This window comes from Rhineura floridana, chromosome 22, assembly GCF_030035675.1.
Source record: "Rhineura floridana isolate rRhiFlo1 chromosome 22, rRhiFlo1.hap2, whole genome shotgun sequence".
Classification (NCBI taxonomy): domain Eukaryota; kingdom Metazoa; phylum Chordata; class Lepidosauria; order Squamata; family Rhineuridae; genus Rhineura; species Rhineura floridana.
The window spans coordinates 5,858,253-5,878,130 of record NC_084501.1 but is presented as its reverse complement, the minus strand read 5'-3'; the positions used below and the strand labels follow the sequence as shown (position 1 = coordinate 5,878,130).

The 19,878-nt window shown below is 49.3% G+C and overlaps 1 protein-coding gene across 1 annotated transcript in view; it reads left to right on the top strand.

The window, feature by feature from the left end:
* The window catches only part of COPA (COPI coat complex subunit alpha), a 46,641-nt gene that overhangs the window by 12,686 nt on the left and 14,077 nt on the right, over positions 1 to 19,878 (top strand). The window contains exons 7-19 of the mRNA XM_061606675.1: positions 467 to 576; positions 1,552 to 1,651; positions 3,192 to 3,327; positions 4,932 to 5,014; positions 6,567 to 6,717; positions 7,657 to 7,723; positions 9,543 to 9,618; positions 11,916 to 11,998; positions 12,876 to 13,015; positions 14,094 to 14,179; positions 16,138 to 16,276; positions 17,124 to 17,286; positions 19,022 to 19,168. Coding sequence (XP_061462659.1) covers positions 467 to 576; positions 1,552 to 1,651; positions 3,192 to 3,327; positions 4,932 to 5,014; positions 6,567 to 6,717; positions 7,657 to 7,723; positions 9,543 to 9,618; positions 11,916 to 11,998; positions 12,876 to 13,015; positions 14,094 to 14,179; positions 16,138 to 16,276; positions 17,124 to 17,286; positions 19,022 to 19,168 — 1,481 coding nt within the window. The remainder of the gene's footprint in view (positions 1 to 466; positions 577 to 1,551; positions 1,652 to 3,191; positions 3,328 to 4,931; positions 5,015 to 6,566; positions 6,718 to 7,656; positions 7,724 to 9,542; positions 9,619 to 11,915; positions 11,999 to 12,875; positions 13,016 to 14,093; positions 14,180 to 16,137; positions 16,277 to 17,123; positions 17,287 to 19,021; positions 19,169 to 19,878) is intronic.

Sequence of the window (19,878 nt, the reverse complement as noted above, 5' to 3'; positions counted from 1 at the left end):
CCTGGATCTTAGTCCATTGCATTAAGTTCTTTGTTAAAAGTGTCTGCCTGGTTATGCTCATGTGATAGCTCCTTTTAACAGCCAAATCCTCTTTCTGTTTATTTTTTCTTAACACCACAGGTTAGACGCCAGAACGCTTAAGGTCCAGTATTGGTACTGATTCATTTTTTTCCCATTTTTTCCCCTTTCTCCTCTGGCCTCGTGCTCCAAGCGACTCAACAGCAACATTTCCAACCTGATGAATTTTGCTTTCTGATTGCAAAGGAGTCTCAGTTTTCCTAGTGAACTGCAATATTCTGCATTGTTTGTAGCAAATCTGTGATCCCTTTTCTCTCTGTTGTCATTCACATATGCATGTCTCTTCTACATTTATATAAATGATCGATCCCTGAGTTTTGCAGCATCCTCTCACCAACCTCATCTTTGCTTTCTCTGCCCTTGCTCTTTTCCTTTCGCCTTTTTGAAGGCCTCAGGAAGAAGAACCTCTCCCCAGGAGCTGTGGAGTCGGACGTCCGTGGAATCACTGGAGTGGATCTCTTTGGGACAACAGATGCGGTGGTGAAGCACGTCCTCGAGGTACTCCTGGCTTGGGCAGGCAGGGCAAAGAGCACCCGTGCATATCTGCTCTTTTAAACTGTTCAGAACACAAATAGCTTTTGACAGGGTCCTTTGACCTGCCACAAGTAATTCCACAACAAGGAGCATCAAAATCTGCAACTGTCAGAGCTGGATTACAAGAAAAATCCTTGCCTCGGGGATCCAGCCTATTGCAATCTGTTGTTTAGTGTGTAGAGGACAGGTCCCTGCCACGAGGAGCTTGCAGTTTAAAATTCAACACTCGGGAGTGATCCAGGAAGGGGTGGGAGATGAAGCAGGGAGAAGGCAGGGAAAGAGCTTGCCTGTATGTCAATTGCTTGTACTTAACAGTAGGGCGGATTTGGAGATGGAGAAGTTGTGCCCATGGCTTCGAGAAGAAGGCTAAAGGAGGGGGTTGAGGGAAGGATTTGGTGGCCTCAAAGGGGTCCTCTGGAAGGAGTTCCAGGCGTAAAAGGAAGCAACGGAGAAAGGGCAGGGTTGTTTGGGGGGATGAGAGACCTTTGCGTGGGGGAGGGGCAACCAGAAGCCGCAGGTGAGAATGAGGCAAGATGCTAGAATGGAGAGATGCCCTTGGAGAGCTTTGGAGGAGAGGTGTTTGTGCTGGATGAGACACAAAGCCCAGTGCGTGGCATTAAAAGCGTCAGCAATGAGAAACTGGTTTGCTCTCAGCAAAGGTGAGCGAGAACTATTGCAACCACCTCTTCTCTGGTCTCTTGCTGCCGCACCTCAGCCCCCTCATCTCTTTGTCCAGAATTCAGCCACCTAAATTCATCTTTTTGCTGCGGGATCAAAGAGGAAAGGAAAGGCTACGTTAATGTAGTGATTAGTGGATCCCTGTGGATTAGAGGCACGTGGCAGCAGGTGCGATAACTGCTGATCGTATCTGATTTGCCAGCATAGAGATCTGTGTGTTTCCAGCTCCCTTGGCCTGAGATTGTCCCATTCTCCTCTTAGGGACACGATCGTGGTGTGAACTGGGCCGCTTTCCACCCCACCATGCCCCTCATTGTGTCGGGGGCTGACGACCGGCAAGTCAAGATTTGGCGAATGAATGGTAAGCAGCGCCATTTTCCATGGAGCTGAGTGGCAGGAGTAATGAGACATGGGCACAAGTGCCCCTTGCCAGGAGGCCTACTGGCCATTCGGAGCTCAGCCACTCTGCCTCTCAGTAAAGTCCATGGGTCAGCTCCAGATGTTTGAAGGACTGCCTCCTCCCCTACACACCCTTTTGGGTGTTAAGATCGACAAGACGGGGCCCTCTTGGTAGGCCCACCATCCTCAAAAGTTCAGGAGGGCTTCAGCCTGAGAGCAGGCCTTCTTGGTAGAAGCCCCTGTTGAATTCCCTTCCCCGCAGAGATGCACCAGGCACCTTCATCACGTAGTTTTTGTCAGATGCTAAAGACACACCTTTTTATCCTGGCCCTTCACTCCTGGAATATATATTTTAGGACCCACCCTGTTCTCTTAATTGTAATCTGTTTTAACTATTTTTAATATTGTATTTTTAAATGGTTGTAACCCGCCCTGGGACCTCATGATGGAGGGCCAGTAAGAAGTCTTAACAGTAATAGTGTGGCTTTCTGCATTGGTCCAAGTAAGGCATTTTTATTTTCTAGTTTTTGTAAGCATGCATTGATTGGCACAAGACGGAGTGGCAGACCTTTGGCCCTCCGGTTCTTGTTGGACTCCAGCTCCCATCAGCCCGAACTGCCAGCGTGCCCAATGGTGGGAGTTGCAGACCTGCAATTTGTGGGGTGGCATCAGGTTCCCCGCTCCTGGCTTAAGAGGAGGCTACAGCAGAACAAATTCGGGTGGGAATCTGATCTGGGACTGGAAATTGTAGAAGAGAATCAAGCACTGGAAGAAAATGCTTTTCTGGAGGCTTATCGGAAGCAGGCTCACTTCTGTGGTATAAGAATGTAAAAGCCTCAGAAATGCCTAACTGGTTCAGCTCAAAGGTCCACCTGGTTGAGGAGTCTGTTTCCAGCCACATCCTTAGGAAAGAGGCAGGTGTGACAGCGATGACTTTTGGCTGTTCTCTGTCTCCAGCATACGCTACTCAGTTGCTTTTATCCAGCTAAGCCCTACACAGAGTGAACCCATTGAAATCAGTGGTCCCATGGTGATTGATTTTGGTGGAACTATTTTGAGTTGCATATACAACCCAAACATGTGGAGGTTACAGCCAGCTGTTATGGCTGTTTCTCCTCAATTTGGCTTCCCCCCCCTTTTTTTCCCCCCCTTGAAAGCACTTTAGCCAGTGGCTGTCACTCATCTGGGTAACAGAAGTACTGTGCAGAGGGTTGGAAATGTGTGAAGATGGGAGTGGTCAGTGCCCTTAAAACTTTCGCCGTCTCTTGTGTAAGCACCTTGAAAGGCCAGGCGCCAGAGCTGCTCTAGTGCAGTCAGAGGGCAGGTCTTGGGAGTCATTCCTTCTACAAGATCTTTCAGAGCTGTGTCCCAGCCGCTGGGAGCCGGGAGGCATGGGAGGGCTCTGTTTCCTGCACCCCAAAGCATAGGGGGTCATGGGTGGCTGCTGTTTCCTTGACCTCTTTGCCATGAGAGTGGTCTGTGATTATGATCCTCCTTTTTAGAATCGAAAGCCTGGGAGGTGGACACCTGCCGTGGGCATTACAACAACGTCTCCTGCGCAGTGTTTCACCCCCGCCAGGAGCTCATCCTCAGCAACTCTGAGGACAAGAGCATCCGGGTCTGGGATATGTCCAAACGGTAAGTGCACCGTCAGTGCCTGCGCTTCCTGATCTCTGGATCTTAGGCCAAGATACACCCAAGAGTGCCAAGTGCCTGGCCTGAATGATGGAGTCCAAAATGGAGGGCCACCAGATCTTGGGATTGGATGGGGAGGGGGGGATTGGGGAAATACTGTCAGGACAGTTAAAAGTCCAGCTGGTCCAGTGTTTTTACTCCAACTTCCCCCAAATTGGTGCCCTCAGGATGTTTCGGACTTCCACCTTCTCTACTCCCTCCAGAACTGAGTGAGACAACATGACACCAGAACCGTTATTGTTACCAGTGCTCATCTGAGCACTGCGAACAGCCCTCTTCATGGGCCTGTCGTTGCTATGCTGGCTAAATGGAACCTCCTCCTTCAGGGGTTGTGGCTTCTGTTCAGCTTAGCCCTACTCAGAGTAGACCCACTGAAATTAATGGGCCTAAGTTAGCGATGTCTATTAACTTCAGTGGATCTACTCTGAGTAGGGCTAGCATGGAATACTATGAATACGGGTTCTATCCAAGTAAGTTCCATTTGAAGTAGACCCACTGACATTTGTGGCCCGAAGTTAGTTATGTCTATTAATTTCACTGGGTCTAGTCTCAGCAATGCTGGATGCAGGCCAGTATATCTCTTAGAGCAGTGATTCTTAACATGTTCCACTGCCAGCACCCCTTAGATTTCCAAAATATGCTCTCGCACCCCCTGAAAAAATACCGTTCATTTTTAAAAAAATTATTTTAATATGTGTTTTAGCCTAACTTAGCTAAAGTTAGTGTGGTGTAGTGGTTAGAGTATCAGACTACGACCTGGGAGACCAGGGTTCGAATCCCCACACAGCCATGAAGCTCAGTCACTGCCTCTCAGAGGGAGGCAATGGGAACCCCCCTCTGAATACCGCTTACCATGAAAACCCTCTTCATAGGGTCACCATAAGTTGGAATCGACTTGAAGGCAGTCCATTTCCATTTAGCTAAGATTAAATGAATTTTTAAAATCTCTTGAACGACACCTCGCACCCCTGGAAGAAGTGTAATGCACCCCCGGGGGGGGTGTGCACCCCAGTTTAAGAACCACTGTCTTAGAGTCAGTCGAGGCTGATAATTCATGGGAAAGGTGCTGCATCTTGTGTTCTGGATGGTGGCCATCACCACTGCCACAGGACAGGGGTGATACGGCTACTGGCATACAAAGCTTTAACGGGATCAGACAAATTCACGGAGGAGAAGGAGGAGGAGGAGGTAAGACAGTGGGTCGTATGGGGTCTTAATTGGCTGAGGAGGCTCTGCTTGTCCCACCGGTAAGTGTTGTCCTTTTTCATCTTGCTGTGTCGCTGCCTCCTTGGAAAACAAAGATGGCCGCATCATGGATGGCCTGCTGAGAAACCTAGGCCTTTAGAATCTGCTGTACTTGAATCTGCTGTGGAGTTTTACCTTCATCGTAGCTTGTGTTGCTGCTTGTTTCAATGTTGGAATTGTTATTTTGTCTGTAATTATGAAAATAGCCCCTTTGGGTCTATCGATTCCATAAATAAATAAAAAGTCCGGTTAGCGGTTTGTATTAATTCCTCTGCATCCTTTCTCGTTCTCCCCCTCCCCAGCACGGGCGTCCAGACTTTCCGCAGGGATCACGACCGCTTTTGGGTGTTGGCGGCTCACCTCAACCTCAACCTCTTTGCCGCAGGTAATGGGATCTGTTCTTGGAGACGTGTGCATTCAGTGATGAGTTTTGCTACAAACACACGCGAAAAATGTCTCTGGCACCTGAAAGACCCGACAGGTTTATTGTGGCTTTGACTTTTGTGAATTAGAGCCCACTTCTGGAGATGGACAAAGCGATCTTTAGTTGTAGATATACCCACATACTGTATATTTTAAAGAAAATTGGGGGGGAAGGGGGTTCATGGCAAAAGGCCATGAAATTTAAGAGATATTACCAGCAAGGAGTGGAGAGAGCGAGAGTGTGCTGAAGATAACAGTTCATGTATCTAACTATCTAGTCCAAGGAAGCTGGTCCCACAATAAAGCTGTTAAATGTTAACAGTGCCACGAGACCCTCTTTTCTGATTTCCATGACCCTCTAATACAGCTTCCTCTTTGGATGCTTTTATTTGGGTCTTTTCCCCCTCTGCTCTTGGTTGCCCTTCCTCCAAATAGCCCACAGCAGTGGTTTTAACCCCAGACAACAGATGCTGAGAGTAGGTGGAATCGGAGTGACTTCTCATGACCATCCAGTGGTGAACCCAGGCTTGTGGTCTACTGCGAAAACGGTTTGAACGTCATCAAAGCAAACGGCAAAAGAAATGGCAACATGCCAAGGTGCAAAATCTGGGCCAGTCGACTCCTGACATCAGTCCACATCAGTGGAGGCTGGCCCATTAGCGCTACCCTGTCCTTAGCCAGATCTGCCGGTGGTGGCCCTGGCTGTCAGCTTCCTCCTCTTCGGTCTTGATGTTGCCCCTTGTGGAGCTCAGCAGGGGGGACCATTTGGACAAACCCAGAATTAGCTTGCTGTGCTTGTCATTGGCTCTGGATCCACTTATGGCTGGCCTCTGCCTTCTGCCCCACCAATCCCGATGGGCACCAGCCACCACTGAGCCACATCTTTAAATAAGTGTGGTTAACCTTGCCGCATTCATTTTGGAGACAAAAAGCAGCTCAGGGCTCTCGCTCCAGATTGGGACTCCGCTCTGGTTTCCTGCTAAAAAAACCCTCTCCCTTCTGACTACTCTTTGCTGTGCAAGCTCTGCTTCCTGCAAACACCACCTTCAGGAGCAAATAGCAAGGTAGGCAGTTTTTCAGCAGAAAGCCTGCACAGGGGCCTCATCTGGATTGGTAGCGTGTTGAAGCTTGGGGCTCTGTAGCTACTCTCCCCCAAATAAAAAAAATACTTGATAAATTTTAGCCATGCAGGCATAAAAATCCACCCTGGTACTAAACGCCAACAAGAGGCCTGGGCCAAATAGCCAGGTGTTCAGCTGGTGCCGAAAGCTGAACAAAGCAGATGCCAGTCCTCCCTCAGATGGGAGGGAGTTCAAAGGTGTGGGGCCACCACCGAGGTGACAGCCCCATGGGCATCTCCTAGCCCCACTTTGAGATGCCAGGGATTGGTCCTGAAGCTTTTGCTTCAGGCCCTTTTGCCTGGAGGGCGCGAAGTCGGCTGCTCCTTTAAGGTGTCGCAAGGCTCCTTGTGTTTGCTGCAGCAGCCTTCACATGGGTGCCCCTCTTGTTTCCAGGCCACGACGGCGGCATGATCGTCTTCAAACTGGAGCGCGAGCGGCCGGCCTATGCCGTGCACGGCAACATGCTCTACTACGTGAAGGACCGTTTCCTGCGCCAGCTGGACTTCAGCAGCTCCAAAGATGTTGCCGTGATGCAGCTGAGGAGGTGCGGCTGTCCTCTTTCCACTGGAGATGTTTCGTTTGGGCTCCCCGTCCAGTTCCTTCTTGTGGGAGGGAGATGGAGACATGTGCTGCTTGTGTGTTATGCCCTGTTTATCTAAAGCTCTGCAGCTTAGGGGATGCAAGAGCAGGAGCTTCTCATGGCCCTGACGTCTCCATCCTAAGCCCCGAGCGTTGCCTTCGGTGCTGCTCTAGGCAGCGCTCGCGAGACAGCGTGGCCTGTGGTGGTTAGAGTGATGGGTTTGGATGTGGCTCTGGGCAAGTCTCCGTCTCAACCAAACCTACCTCACAGGGTGGTTGTGAAGCTAGAATGAGGGGATGCCAGTAGCGCCATCGTCATGTCCTGGGACCGAGTGAAAAAGTGAGTTGTTTTGGCATCTGTGAGATTCTGACGCTGCTGGAACACCCTGGCCATGCCGCCCTGTAGTTCCCTCCCATGCCGCTTGGGAGGAGTGCGCCGACCAGGCGGGTGAGGGGTGGGAAGCAGCGCGATAACGCGACTCTCCTCTGGCCCTCTTGCATCCACGTTCTTGATTCGCTGGAACAGCAGGAACTGAAGCCGCGGGGAAGTGGGAGAGCGGTGCTTCCATAACATAGGACTTGAGTCTCGCTCATCGCTTCCCAGTCTCGGTGTGGGCAGTGTGCTCGGGTCTGTGTGCCTCCTCATGCCAGCTCAAGGCAGCTGTCGAAAAAGGTTCCAGGATGGCCTGTGGAGACTGCAACGCGGGGATCTTTTCCAGGCCGGGAGGGGGGGCAGGGGACAGATCCAGCTGTGGAACCTCTAAGGATGGAGCCTAAAGTTCCAGCCCCTTGCAGCCAGACGGCACTCCGGGCCTCCCCAGGACTTTGGGAGTGTCTTTCCTCCTGACCAGGGCTGTGGCACAGAGCAGCTCCAATGCGTGACTCCCTGTTCTCTCCTCCACAGCGGCTCCAAGTTCCCCGTGTTCAACATGTCTTATAATCCTGCTGAGAACGCCGTCCTCCTCTGCACGGTCAGTTGAAGCTCATCGCCCAGAGCTCTCCAAGAACAGCTGGGTGGCCATGACTTGGGGGCCCCTTTTGAGAACAGCCAGTGGCCCGTCTGGTCATGCATCTTCCCAGTGACCTGAGTGCAAGAGCATTCTCCCTTCCTGCGGTTTCCAGCAGCTGGTATTGAGAAACACTGGGGGCATTGAGCAGGGAGTTGGACTGGATGGCCTTACAGGCCCCTTCCAACTCTACTATTCTATGATTCTAAGCCTACTGCCTCTGACTGTGGAGGCAGAGCATAGCCATCGTGGCTAGTAGCCATTGATAGTCTTCCATATGTGGGGATCAGTTCACAGGGCTGATCTGCTTGTCCACCTTTTTGGAAAATGGCAGACCAAAATAGTTGCCCTGAGGACCTGAGACTTGCTCTGAGGACCTGAGACTTGCCCTGTGCTGGTTCAGAGCAAAGGGGCCATCTAATCCAGGGAATTGGTAGCCAATTCGATGCCTCTGGGAACGCAGTAGCCTCTCCCCCCCCTTGTTTTTGCCTAGTATTAGGAGATATGCTACCTCTGAACATGGAGGATCCATATCATCATTAAGGCTAATACCCATTGAGAGATAATTCTCTTCCACGACTTTGTCTCACCCTTTTTTCCCCAACTCTGTCGAAGCCAGTGGCAATGCATTTCATCATTACATGGTTCACTGCCAAATTCATTGGGCGACTTCAAATTCTGAGGTAATGAGAGGGTGGAGGAAAACCTTTCCCTTTGCTTTCTCTGCCCCTTGCATAATTGTATGGATCTGGGGTGGAAAATCCTTTTTCACCGAAGGGCTGTTGACCCTCGCGGGGGGAGGGAGCCCCTTAGGGGCCGGAACAGGTGATGGGTGGAGCCAACGTAGTCCAGAGTCCCTCTTGTCTGCCAGTGTGACCAACCGATCTAACACAGACAACGGATGTACTGGTTAGCTGACAACATTTTTTCCATTGTCAACAGGGCAGAGGCTGTTTTTCACGCACCCCCCAGTCTGTCTCACTGCAATGCAATGGGGTTCATTTATTTTGGCTCCCTCCTTTGGAAATTTGCAAAGAGAGTCCTGCCACCATATCTCTTTCTGCCCCCTCCCATGCCCAGTAGCTTACTGTAAGGTGTTAGGGGTCATCCCATTTCTTTACTCCCCCTCCCCCTTCTGGAGGTGTTTCCCCCCATTGAGCCTGATTCCTGTCACTTGAAGAGGGCCTCCCCCCCTACACCCCTACATCTGCCCCTTACTTAATCACTGTTATTCTTTCCTGCTTTTACCACCCCTGCATCCCTTTTTCTCCAGTAGGCCTATTTCAGCTCTGCCACCGCTACCTTTCCATCCTTCAGGGATTGCCCCTCCCTCTCTCTCACACACACACACTCACTCTCTCTCTCTCTCTCATAGAGAGGAAACTGCATGTTGTGAGCAGGGGTGGTCCAGAGAGGCAGGAAAGGCCTTGCACGGTCCAGGTGACACTGTAGACCGAGTGGAATTTGCCCAGGAGTTCCCTATTGTGCTCCCAAAGTCATATTTGTCTTCCCCAAACTAAAAAGCCCCAGATACAACCTTTCTCTTAGGAAAGCTGCTTCAGCCCCCTGATAATTCCAGCTTCCATTTTCTGCACCTTCTCCACTTTTTTTGTGATGCTTCTTTTGAGAAAGGTGATCAAAGCTTGTAAATACCACGAGTTTCAGCACCATCCAGGGTCTCTTAGGCTCCATATGTGTGGCTGGGCTTTGGGTGGGCCAGCATCTACCATTTAAAGAAATCCTAGTCCTGAGAGAGCTTGATTTTGTCCTCCATTCTCCACAGAGAGCCAGTAATCTGGAAAACAGCACCTACGACCTGTACACCATCCCTAAGGATGCTGACTCCCAGAATCCTGACGGTGAGCTTTGCAATGTGGCCCATCTGTTCCTCTCCGTCCCCCCATTCCATGACAATCGGGTTCCTTCCTCCACTGATCCTGTGGAGCCTGCATGCTATTGGCAGGTCTTTTGACTTGAAAAATTCATGTTTGTCCCTCAGTTTTACAGTTGCGAATATATATTTTATACATCAGTTATTAGAAACTATCCATCCTGCCTCTTCCCCACAGCAGGCCACCTCATTGGCTTGCCGGTCGTGATGGATCTCCCAGCAAGTCAGCTCTATCCTGAGCAGGCCTCGAAGCTTCCAAAGTAGCTGTAAAAGTGCCCAGTGTTCATTTTCTCTCCCTCTTGGCAAATTCCAGATCGGACGTGGAATCTGCCCATCAAAATGTGTTGCTGGAGAGTCTTCCTTCCTAGTTTCTTGTTCCACTTGGGAGTTGATGTTCCACCTGGGTCTCCCCTGCCTCTGATGTCATGGCAGTAAAAGTTCCCCCGACGGGCTCTAGTGATGCGTGAGTCAGGCCCGTCTCCAGCCCCCCCACCATTAGCAGATTTACGGTTTCTGTATGGCTGCCAGGAGCCATTTGCTACAAAGGCAGTGGAACATCTCCTTGTTCCAGGGCACAGAGATGTTGCTGGTTTCATTTTGGTCTTGCTGTGAGCTGGGCTCCTGCGGGTACCAGGGCAGGGGTGCTGCTGAGTCACTCTTTTATCCTGTGAGAACGGTGGCCGTCGTGAAGCAAATCTTTGGGCTACCCGTTTCCTGACCATTTTGCTTCTGGCAAGAGTGCTGAGACAGGGTGGATGCTAGCTTCTCCTTTTTCCTTGCGAGCGACGTCAGAGAGAAGTAAATGTGACTCTTGCCGTGCTTTCCAAACGTGGAGATGGTTTATTTATATTCTAGTGGTTTTCCTTTTTCACTGATGCACATTTGCCACCAAAATCGTCAACTGGAGAACTGCCGAATAATTTGCAGACTTGGATGTCCAATGTTTGGATGATACTTCTCTTCACCACCACCCCCATCAAGCATTCAGAGCACTTCACACACACTTCCTCAGTAATCCTTATGACGACCGTGTAAGGTGGACCGATCCGCTTGTCCCCACACTCCAGATGGGATAGGAAGGCTTGAGGCTAAGAGTGGGTGGCCTAAAAGTAACCCCGTGAGTGAGATTTGGGTTTGGGCCATCCCAGTCAGTCTTAACCACGGCACTTGATATGCTAAGAGGCAGCTCCTGGTGTTTTTTAGTTCTCTACAACTCCTATCAGCCTCAGCCAGCCTGCCTAATGGCTAGGGATGATGGGAATTGTAGTTCAGCAACATCAGAGGTTCCCTGCGTCTCATCTGGAAGGCTGTTGATGATAAATGACATGGCGCAGCACCTTACACCCTCTATTCAGCTAGTTGGCCTGGGGCAATTCCGGGGAGGGAGGTGCGGGACTGAATGTGCACACATTTCAAATCTTTCTTTAAAAAAATAAACATTCCAGAGGGGAAGAGAGGACAAGCTGTTAGGTCCTTTTGAAAGCAGGTAGTGAATATAAGCAAGTTTTCGGTTTTTTTTTTCCCCCTTCCAAAAAGCAGGGGAAGGGGAAGGAGCACCCTCTGTACCATGGCACTAGCCACAGCAAATTCCAGGTTGCCCCGATGTGGTGAGATCCTGCTATCCACCTAAGGAACTGAGTGCAGAGGGCCTCCAGGGCACCTGGTGGTACCCGGAGCAGGTCTTCCATCGCAGACTCAGATCCCCTCCAGGGCACCGTCCTTGGCCAGCAATAACTCTGGTTGCTGCTTCCATTTGGCTTTGGCTGCGGGAGGCGCTGAGGCCTGCAACTTGCGAGGCCTTGCCTGTGTGTTAAAAGCTGCCAGAACGGCTCCCTCCGTGCATGTTATTTTCCGGTGGGGCTCATGGCTTTGTCTTTCAATGCGAGGCAACAGCTGTTGGAAGTGCAGGCCAGGGAGGGGCCTGCATTGGATATGGGACCCTCATCGCTCGCTCAGTTTGGCTGCAGAGGCATCGCTCATTAGTATGACATAGTGGCATGTCATCCGGGATGGCCGCTCCCTCCCGTGCCAGCCAGTAGTGGTTCTGGTTCCCCAGGCAACTGCTTGGCTTCTCCAACGGGCTACTCTGAGAATCCAAAAGTGTGTGTGAGAGACAGAGAGGATGAGGGCCTGGATCTTGCATGTAGCCTCAGGTTACATTTGCGGGGGGAGGGTTGAAAAAGAGAGCAGCTGATCCACAAGAGCAAAGCTGGAGGTGAGCCATTGGGCTCTGACGTAATGCTTGTCCCCTGTTTTTTTTCCTAGCTCCTGAAGGGAAACGCTCCTCCGGGCTGACAGCCGTGTGGGTAGCTCGGAACCGCTTTGCGGTCTTGGACCGGATGCACTCGGTAAGCCCCAGACAGGAACGCTCCATCTGTCTGTCTCAGGAGCTGCTTCTGAGGTGCAGCGACATCTTTCCTTCGTGTTAGTCCCAGCTTATCCTGCCTGAACATGGACCTCCCAAGAGAAATCCTCACAGAGAAACGTTGATTTAGGAAGAGAGAAGGGAAACTGAGCAAGTCTTCCGAGAAGACTAAACAGTGCATGAGGGCAAACGGAGCACCTCCCCACCAACCTCAGCCGGCCCCCACCTGCCTGCTTTCTTGCTTACCTTGCACTCAGGGGGCGGCCCCGGCTGTCAGCTTCCTCCCCCTTAGCCTCCATGTTGCCCTTGTAGAACTCGGCAGCGGAGAAAACTAGAACGAGTTGGCTCTGCCTTGTCATTGGCTCCCAGTCCGCCTACTGTTGGGCTCCCGGCCCTCCGCCCCACCAGTTCCCGATGGGCACCAGCCACTGCTGAGAGTGAAGGAGAGGAATACGGGCAGCTACAATTAAACTAATGCACTTCATAAGATGGGAGGGAGGGAGGCCAAGAGGGATGTTTTTATTGCTAATTCCGACTGGGGACATCCCACTTCGCAGTCAGTCCCTCAGCTGCCGTGCCAGAGTTCACTGTCTCCCTGCCACCGTGCGTAAGCTCCCTCTGCAAACCCTTTTCAGGTTGTGTGGTAGAGTGTAGATTTAAAACAAAAGAAGGAGTGGCAAGCAGCAGGCGAAGACAGAGCTGAGCGCTGAGCCACTCTGTCCTGTGGGTGAGGTCCTGAGGCACCAAAGACTCTGACTCTTCTGGACTTGATTCTGACGGTGCAGAAGCCAAGCACGTCTTTGCATGCGTCTGATTGCTTTTCCTTTCTCTTGTGGTCTTCCTACCTGCTGAAATGACAGATCCTGATCAAGAACCTGAAAAATGAGATCACAAAGAAGGTTCAGGTTCCCAACTGTGACGAGATTTTCTATGCTGGAACGGGGAACCTGCTGTTGAGGGATGCTGACTCCATCACCCTCTTTGACGTGCAGCAGAAACGGTAAGAGCCTTGAGCAACAGGTGACCTCTGACCTTGCTGGAGGTGGGTGGATATGCAGATAGTCTCCTAAATTCCAGGTTGCAACTAGTTTTGTCAGCTTGGTAACTTTGAGATGGAAGGCCAAGGCTATAATCCTACAACCAGCGATGGTACCGGGCAGTGATGACCAGCAACTTGGACGGCTTTAAAAGAAGATAAGACAGATTCATGGAGGATAAGGCTATCAGTGGCTACTAGCCGTAATGGTTATGCTCTGCCACCATAGGCAGTATGCTTCTGAAAACCAGTTGCTGGAAGCCACAGGAGGAGAGAGCGCTCTTGCGTTCAGGTCCTGGTTGTGGGCTTCCCATGGACATCTGGTTGGCCACTGTGAGAACAGGATGCTGGACTAGTCGGGCCATTGGCCTGATCCAGCAGGCTCTTCTTATGTCCTTATGGATGTCTTCAAGCAGAGGCTGGACAGCTATCTGCGGGAGATGCTCTAGCTGTGGATTTCCTGCTGTGAGCAGGGGGTTGGACTCGATGGCCTACAAGGCCCCTTCCAACTCTATGATTCTATGATTCTTATCCCTCTTCTTTCCTTGTCCCTGAGCTGGTGCAAGTAGGGAGAGGAGAAGCAGTGCTCAGCTGGCCAGATTAGGCCCTGAAGCTTCCAGCTGCTGATCCTTAGCCAATGCTACATGTTCTTTCTGTGAAGGCCAACGCTTCAACCTCAGCTGCCTGGTTTTCTTAAGATACACCCCTCCCCGCAATATGTGCAAGTTAAACGGTTTCGGTGATGGCTGGGTACTTTCAGCCACCAGGGAGTAGCAGAGGTACCCTGGAGCCAGAGGAGGAGAAGGAGAAGAAGTGGTTTTGGTGGGCCTACTGGAGGAGGCTTAGCACAGGCCTGTGGACTAGAGCCTTCTTTTCTGTCCCTGATACCAGCTTTATCCCCACCTGCAGCAAGAGACCATTGAATGGTGCTTCTCCTGGGTCCAAGCAGAGAGCAAAAGGGGGGGGAGTGAAGGGAAGGTGACATGCCCTGAAGTGGCTTGAGGGAGGCCTTCATGGACTGGGGGTTGTTCCCTCCTTGCAGGACTCTGGCCTCCGTAAAGATCTCCAAGGTGAAGTACGTCATCTGGTCAGCCGACATGTCCCATGTGGCTCTCTTGGCAAAGCACGGTAAGATGGGACCTTGCAGGTGGCTTGACAACCGGGCTCCAGGCCGGACTTCTGTTCAGTGGCTTTCATAGTCTGGTTTGCTCCATTGTTCTCTTCACCACTGTAGTTTCAAATGGATTTATTGCTAGATCAGCAAATCTTCACACTCGGGATCCACCAAAGCAATCACATGGGGCCTGTTTTAATCGTCTGTCTCCCTCCAAATACAAAGGAGGGCATTCTGGCACATGAAGTTTGTCTCACAGGGACATCCCTGTTGAATTCCCCTTTCCATGTCATGGTTGAAAAGTAAAGGAGCTGCATCCTCTTTTGCAGCTGGTTGTCCCCCGTTATCTGGGTCATAGCCAACAAAGTCATATTCGGAGCAGGCAGACTGGAAATTAATGAACCTAGTTGAGCTCATGGAAAACTCATGGGTTAATAGAACTCTTTTATGGATGGAACATTTAAGGAGAATTTTTCCACAGCATACCCCAAAATTATTGAGCGAATCATCTAAATCCATAAGAATGATTCAGTCAATAGTTATCAAGAGATCTCAGAGGGAAATAATAATGGGTACTTGAAAGTTGTTATGGACACATATTTCACAACAAACAATTAGATCTAGTTTAAAAAGGGGGGGAAATCACAAACCGATTTTTTTTGGTGGTACTTGACATCTAAGGCTTAATCATATCTACACTGGCTCTCATCATCTTTGTTTGAGGTGCAAAGCAAGTAATGCAGATACTTATCACATATTTTGGTCCTAAAAAAAGAGGGATTTTTGGACTGCAGTAGCACACAAAATTGAGACTGTTACAGAATATGTCTTGCCGTTTTGACCCGTTAGTCATCTTGCTTGCCAAGTTGAAGATCAGTTGTTATTGGAAGGTAGAGAAATGATAATACATCTATAACCATCTCATATTGGATTACTGCAATGCACTCTATGTGGAGCTGCCCTTGAAGACTATTTGGAAACTACAACTGGGCAGCGGCCAGATTTCTAGCTGGGATTCCATATAGATCTTATATAACCCCAATTTAAAACAGATGTATTGGTTGCTGGTTTCCGAGCCCAGTTCAAGGTGTTCACATTAGTGTTTAAAGCTCTAAACAACTTAAACCCAAATCGTTGTTGGGTGGAATGTTCTCCTTGAAAGCAGCATTGCCTTACCTCTTCTGAGGAAGCAAAGAGGAACAATGTCCTCCCCCCCCCCCGCCCCAGAAGCTACAATGCAAATGCTACCAAAGGGCTGTGATGAAAATTTGGAAGAAAATGACAGTGGTGTTCTCCTGTTCTTAAGTTAGTTGATGCTCTCAGTGTCCATGTCACTTTGAGGGGTGGGAGGGAGCACTGAGGAGCTTGCAAATGTACGTTTTGACAAAGGGAAGTGGAGAGGCATTAACAGGAATCAGAGTATGATTCCCATTTTCTTCCAAAGAGCTCAGTGCTGCAGTTATGGGAATTATCCACTCAGCAACCTTTGGAGATAGGTGAGAGGGAGAGAGACTGAGTGGCCCATGGTCACCCACTGAGCTTCATGGCCAAGTGGGGATTTGAATCTAGACCTCCTCAGTCCTGGCCCAACACCAGTCTAAGCACTACACCAGCCTTTCCCAACCTTTAGGGTCCCAGAAGTTGTTGGACTACAGCTCCCATCAGCCCCAGCCAGCATGGCCAACGGTCAGGAATTGTAGTTCAGCAACATCTGGGCACCCAAAGGTTGGGAAAGGCTGTTCTACACCACACTATCCCATACATTGGGTTGCATCCAGTGCTTCTTATACACAGAGTAGACCCATTCAAGTCCATAGACATGACTAACTTAGGTTCATTCATTTCAGTGGGTCTACTGTGAGTATAACATGGTTGGATACAACCCACCGTCCTTCGGCGTTGTTTCCGTTGTGGCTACTTAAGAGTAAGCCACCATGTGAATTACATCTCTTCTCTCTGCCCTCCTTTCCAGCCATCATGATCTGCAACAGGAAGCTGGAGTCGCTTTGCAACATCCATGAGAACATCCGGGTCAAGAGTGGCGCCTGGGACGAGAGCGGGGTCTTCATCTACACCACAAGCAACCATATCAAATACGCCGTCACCACAGGGTAAGCGAGGAGCACAAACGGATTGCAGCATCCGGCAGAGGCTGGCAAAGAATGTTGTTGTCCAGGGCCGTTATAAGTAAAAGTGCCACTTACTTTATACAGTGCCAGCAAGGTGCGTTGCCCTCTAAGGCAGGGGTTCCCGAACTGCGGACCGTGGACCACCAGTGGTCTGCGAGCTTCATTCAAGCGGTCCGGGGCATGCGGGTGAAGACAGGCGACAGCACAACCGTCGCACTAAATATTCACGTTGATGTTCAATTGCATTTTTATTGCTACTTTTATTTCTTGCATTGCAGCTTGAATTCAACAGAATTCAAATTGTAACGCAATTAATTATATATGAAAAACAAGAGCGGCAAGAAAGATGCAGTTAAAGATCATACAGCATCTAGCGCAGCACATTACAATTGCTATAACGGGCAGAAAAACCGTTAAGTGGTTTGCCACGACCTTGGGCAATTTTCAAGTGGTCCGTGGGGAAAACAATCTGAGGGCTACTGCCCTAACGCATAAGCCAAGATAACAGCCCTGGGCTGAAGGTGCTTACAGACACGGCTCATCTTACTGAACGGAGGGATGGGAGAGGGTGAGATTTGGAAGGGGTTGCCAAGGAGCAAGGCCGTCCGTGCAGAGCTCGTGCCCAGCCCCTCCCTGGGCCCCAGTAGAAGCAGAATGACCACAGTCACGCCATTCGTCCATTTTACTATGAAGGTGCAAAGTTTATCCATTAGAAGGTGCCTCCCCTCTGCTTTGTAATCTTGAAAATTTAGAAAGCAGGATTGTACCACTGTCTCTCTTCTGCCCATCCATCCCCCTGCAATTCACCATTTCCACGTCCTCCATCTAGCGATCATGGGATCATCCGCACCCTGGACTTGCCTATCTACGTGACGCGGGTGAAGGGGAACAACGTCTACTGCCTGGATCGCGAGTGCCGTCCCCGTGTCCTGACCATTGACCCGACAGAGTTCAAGTTCAAGCTGGCCCTCATCAACCGGAAATATGATGAGGTCTGTGTCGCCTGCCTGCCTTCCAGCTGGGATTGAGAGCGGTGCCAAGTGGAGGGAAGAGGACTCTTCTCAAACTGCTTGTCTCTTGCAGCGCCTCCATCTCCTATCTCTGTAGAGGGACCTGGGAGGGCTGAGGGCAACTGTCTCGCTCTATCACCTCCTTCCTGTCTTTGATATGAGCAGAGAGGAAGTCACTGCTTGCCCTTAAGAATATGAGAACCCTGCTGGGCCAGACTCGATGGAGTGGGGGATCCAGTATTTTCTCAGCATCAGCCTGTCAGATGCTCCCAGGAGGTCTCAGAAGCACAGCCTCAAGGGAGGGCTTACTCATTTTTTAAATTCTTTTTCAAATACAATAAAATATATAGTACAAAATGGACAAATGCACACAATATTTGCCTATAAAAATAACTCTATCCATTTCCCTTACGCTTTAAACCTTCTGACAGCACTTGATTCTGCTTATGCATGTTTTTAGTCCTAAAATTTAATTACAACTGGAGGGGTGGGGTAGAATTAATACCATAGGTTGTTTGCGAACATCATAAGAAAATTGAATTTTCCCATCATTTACAAACAGTTCTTTTTCTCTTATAAATGCATTCCAGTTATATGTTTGTTTCCCATTTGAAAATAAATCACAACAGGAATTTTATTCCAAGCCTAACTGGTATCACTTCTCCATAGATGGAACTTTGCACACCTTCCAATATTTAGCTATTAATATTCTAGCTGCTGTAAGAATGTTCATACACAATTTAACATTTTCTTCTGTCATATATTTTCATATATCTTTTCATAAAGGCGTTCTGGATATCAGAATGATCCTTTGCCTAAAAACCTTTGTTCCACAGTCGACTAAAACGATCAAATCTTATTTACAGGTTCGCCAAGCATGTATAAAGTCTGCCTCTTCAGACTTGCATCTCAAGCAGACAGCTCGTCTGTCAGTTTTCAAAGGGGCAAAGTACCCTTGATACATAACATGGGCTTGTATTCAGCTAAATCTTACTCAGAGTTAAAATTCAGTTCATTAAAATTAGTGAACCTAACTTAGTTGTCTCCATGATCTACTCTTAGTAGGATAATCATTGAATACCACCCATGACAACAATTTTTCTTTATTGTCACGTTCAGTGAAATATGGTATATCTTCTTTTATTTAGGAATTGCCATTCCTGATTCTCTCTGCTCCTATTTGGGTCAGATTCCCCTTTTAATTTGTCATTTTTTTGTCTTCAGTCTGCTGCCCTTCAACCTCATTGGGCAACGCCAAGATTTAGTGTTTCTCATTTGCTTTCTCCGTCCCAGACATAATTTAGTTACTTTTTTTCCCCTAAAGTGAAAAGCCCCCAATATTTCTGCCTTTTCCTCCAAGGGACGGGGTCCCCGGCACCCTGACCTTTTTGGGCTGCATCTTCTGCAGCTTTTCCTGCTCTCTGATACCCTTTTTTTGAGACGGTACGTCCAGAGAGGTGCACAGTATTTCAAATGTGGCTGCACTCTAGATTCTATAAAAGTCATAACAATACTTGCCCTTCATTTTCATGCCCTTTTCTAACAACCATGACATGGAGTTTTCTTCATTCGCTGCCACCATGAGACGAGTCTGTTCTCCTTAAGCTGTTGCGGTGGTGAGGCTTCTTTACTGCCTGCCACCTGATGGTTCTTACACTAATCTAGAAGTAGAAGTAAGGCTTAACTTAGTGATGCCCCTTGTTTTCTCCCTTTCCAGGTACTCCACATGGTGCGGAATGCCAAGCTTGTGGGCCAGTCCATCATCGCCTACCTCCAGAAGAAGGGCTACCCTGAAGTTGCGCTACATTTTGTGAAAGATGAGAAGACTCGGTTCAGCTTGGCTCTCGAATGCGGCAACATTGAGGTGAGGCAATGGGCTTACTATCCTCCAGTCATCTCCAGGACGACTTGGCTGCAGGTTTAAGAGCCAAAGGGGACTTAGAATCATAGAATAGTAGAGTTGGAAGGGGGCCTCTAAGGCCATCGAGCCCAACCCTCTACTCAATGCAGGAATCCAAATTAAAGCATTCTCGGCAGGTGGATAGAATCATCGAACAGTAAAATTGGAAGAGGATAATAGAATTGGAACGGGGGGCTTCCAGGGTCCCTGCTACTTATTTATTTATTTATTTATATGTATTATTAAATTTATATCCTGCCCTTCCTGCTAAAAGGAGCTCAGGGCAGCAAACAATAAAATGCTAGAGACGTCTTAAAAACAGGCCACCTTCAAAAAATCTTTAAAATATTTATTTCTTCTTGTTGGTTTTTCCACCAACAGTCTTCAGTTCTTCAGTTAGGCAGATCAATTCCTTAATTCCAGCATTGTCCAATTACTATGTTTTAAGCACGGAGTTGCCATCTGTTAGCCCACAACACAACCTTCCACTCTCCATAGTTCAGTGGCAGAGCATATGTTTACCATAAAGGCCCCAGGTTCAGTCCTTGGTAGCTTTATTTGCATGATCACAAGAAGCAGGGCCCAGAAGGGCCTCTTGGCCTGAGACCTTGGGGTCTAGATCACAAGCGGGCAGCCTGCAGATCAGGGGCTGTATGTGACCTTGACCTCATTTT